The sequence below is a fragment of the Nansenia antarctica genome (genome assembly GCF_963989245.1).
Source record: "Nansenia antarctica genome assembly, chromosome: 11".
Lineage (NCBI taxonomy): Eukaryota > Metazoa > Chordata > Actinopteri > Argentiniformes > Microstomatidae > Nansenia > Nansenia antarctica.
In genome coordinates this window covers 1,181,310-1,183,809 of record NC_137681.1, presented here as the reverse complement: position 1 = coordinate 1,183,809, position 2,500 = coordinate 1,181,310, and the positions used below count along the sequence as shown (strand labels likewise).

Below are 2,500 nucleotides of genomic sequence, written 5' to 3'. Positions count from 1 at the left end.
AACGACCACTAGTTGGTGCGTCTTGTAAATTAGCCTGCCTCCTACACAGAAAAACTGCAAAATAGCTTCATACTAGCTTATCCTGATGTGATTTAGAAAATGTAAGGATACTGGGTGGTAGCACATATCTAGGCAAAGTCATGAAAGAAGGGTCCTGAAATTTGATCGAGTGCAAAGATATAACATTTGTTTTACTCACAGGGTCAAATGACCCCACCCATGGCTGTTCTAGTGATACCAAGCCATCCTGTAAGACCCCTGTCTGACCATGACATACTACTCTTCACTCTGATGACCATGTTCTGACGCATAATGACACATATCTGTCATCTGACACATAATGACATGTTATGTTGTTATAACTATGTAATAACAGTCATCTGTTGGTGTGTTGTTATAACAGTGTAATAACAGTCACTCTGTGGTCTCTAGAACGGGAACACGGCCCTCTCCATCGCTAGGCGGCTGGGCTACATCTCCGTGGTCGACACGCTGAAGGTGGTGACAGAGGAGACGCTGACCACCGTGGTGAGACACACACACCTACACACACCAACACACACCTACACACACACCTACACACACAACACTCATGTTAGAAATTATAAAACAATTAAAAGAAGTAGAAGCCGCACACTCAAGTTCCAGATGCAACAAAATGTGGTTTAATAGGACAACAGTTTCGGCCGTAGCCTTCGTCAAGTCTTAAATACGTATACTTAATTAAATAAGTATTTAAGACTTGATGAAGGCTACGGCCGAAACCGTTGTCCTATTAAACACCTTTTGTTGCACCTGGAACTTGAGTGTTGCGGCTTCTACTTGTTTTAATAGTAGTCTGTTCCGTTGCACCTCGCTTACATTTTCTGCGGTGTGCGCTCTCTGCTTTTCTATTTAGAAATTATAAAACATCATAGTTTTGGCACCAGATGTTCTCATTATAAATGTTTTTTGGGGAGTTAGATATTGTTCATGCAAACAATGCAACCAGTTTTTCATACACGTTTGAGATGTTTTGTGAGTGTCAGTTATTGAATCAGAGTTCTCTGTGTGGTTTGTTCTTGACAGACAGTGACAGAGAAAACACAAGATGAACGTTCCGGAACGATGAACGAAGTCCTGGACATGTCTGATGACGAGGGTGAGCGCTCGCTTCTTAGGCTACGTCACATGTCTGATGACGAGGGTGAGAGCTCGCTTCTTAGGCTACGTCGTCTTGTGACTGTTTACTCATCATCAGTTCATCTGTAGAGATTCAAATCCTTTTTATCAGTTTATTTCTCATGATTGATTATGATTTTATTGTTTGATTTTCTTTGGATAATCAAAATAACTAAATGTCATTCTTCTAACACTTTGATTTATTCAAACCGCAAATCCACAGTTCCTAGAGCCAATGTACCTGAAATGCTCTGTGAAGACTATATATCTGATGTTGACGAAGGTATTATTTTATTATTTTCCCCCTTTTTTCTTTTTCTTTGTAGCCTTTGGCAGTGTGTTTGAGCTCCCCTCTGTTCTCTCTCTCTCTCTGACTAACCCAGTTTCATCTCTGACTGTCTCTCGCTTTGTGTCGTCCTGGGATCCTCTGTGTCATGTTTTGGTACGCCGCCTTTATTCCTGCTGTCAGGCAAGCGCCTGAATATGGGGCACTTGAATAACAATGTGGGAAAATATCTGTTTTTTTACTCATTTGTGCAGATGTTTAGGATGGTGTTCTCTGAGACACACGTCTTTAAGGTTATTGTTGAAACCGTAGACAGACACAGTAAACATGGTTTCACCTGTTGAAAGGGTGATTGGAGCCATAAACAGGGTTCCCGCGCTGGTCTTAAAAAGGCTTAAAGTCTAAAATCCAGCAATCCAATTTACAAGGCCTAAAAAGGTGTAGAATTTCAGTTATTCGGTCTAAAAATGAGGTGCTAGGTCTTAAAAATGAGAATAGCTAATCAACTACTTTTGAGTAATTATGGGACTTATCTATTTTATATTAATTATCCTTCAGACTTTTTTGTCTGTATGGCAATGAAATCCCTAATTTTATCACCTCGAGGATGATAAAAAGCTATCGTGTCGCGAATAGGTAAACAAATCTATTCAAAAAGGTCTAAAAAGGTCTTAAATTTGAACTTTGAATTTGTAGGAACCCTGCAGTAGGCTTGTTCTGTTTCCTTTCTACTCCCTCAGACGTTTGAGTGTTTCTGTCGATTTTGACCTTTTGACCTCCCTTCCGGGAAAAACATTTTAACCCCCCTCCCCCCCAACCCCTTCAATTGATTGTAGCAAAGTTCGACGTATATCTGCATTTATTTAGTCCTGCCGTATTATTTTCTGACAGAAATGGAACTTGAAAGTGTGTACTTCAACTACCACTGTAAGTGTCACATTTGATCTTTTTACACTTTTTAACTCCAATAACGTCATCGCTCATGAAAACCCACAATACCAAACTTACAGTAAAGCAGAACTGTGCTAAAACGTTGGATGTGTGTTTGCTTTC

At 40.1% G+C, this 2,500-nt stretch overlaps 1 protein-coding gene across 1 annotated transcript in view; it reads left to right on the top strand.

The window, feature by feature from the left end:
- Positions 1-2,500, top strand: part of LOC308167452 (ankyrin-3-like) — a gene marked incomplete at its 5' end in the record, with an annotated part of 128,951 nt that overhangs the window by 72,171 nt on the left and 54,280 nt on the right. The window contains 3 exon segments of the mRNA XM_080541870.1: positions 433-528; positions 1,069-1,141; positions 1,385-1,444. Of these exon segments, the coding sequence (XP_080397996.1) occupies positions 433-528; positions 1,069-1,141; positions 1,385-1,444 (229 nt within the window).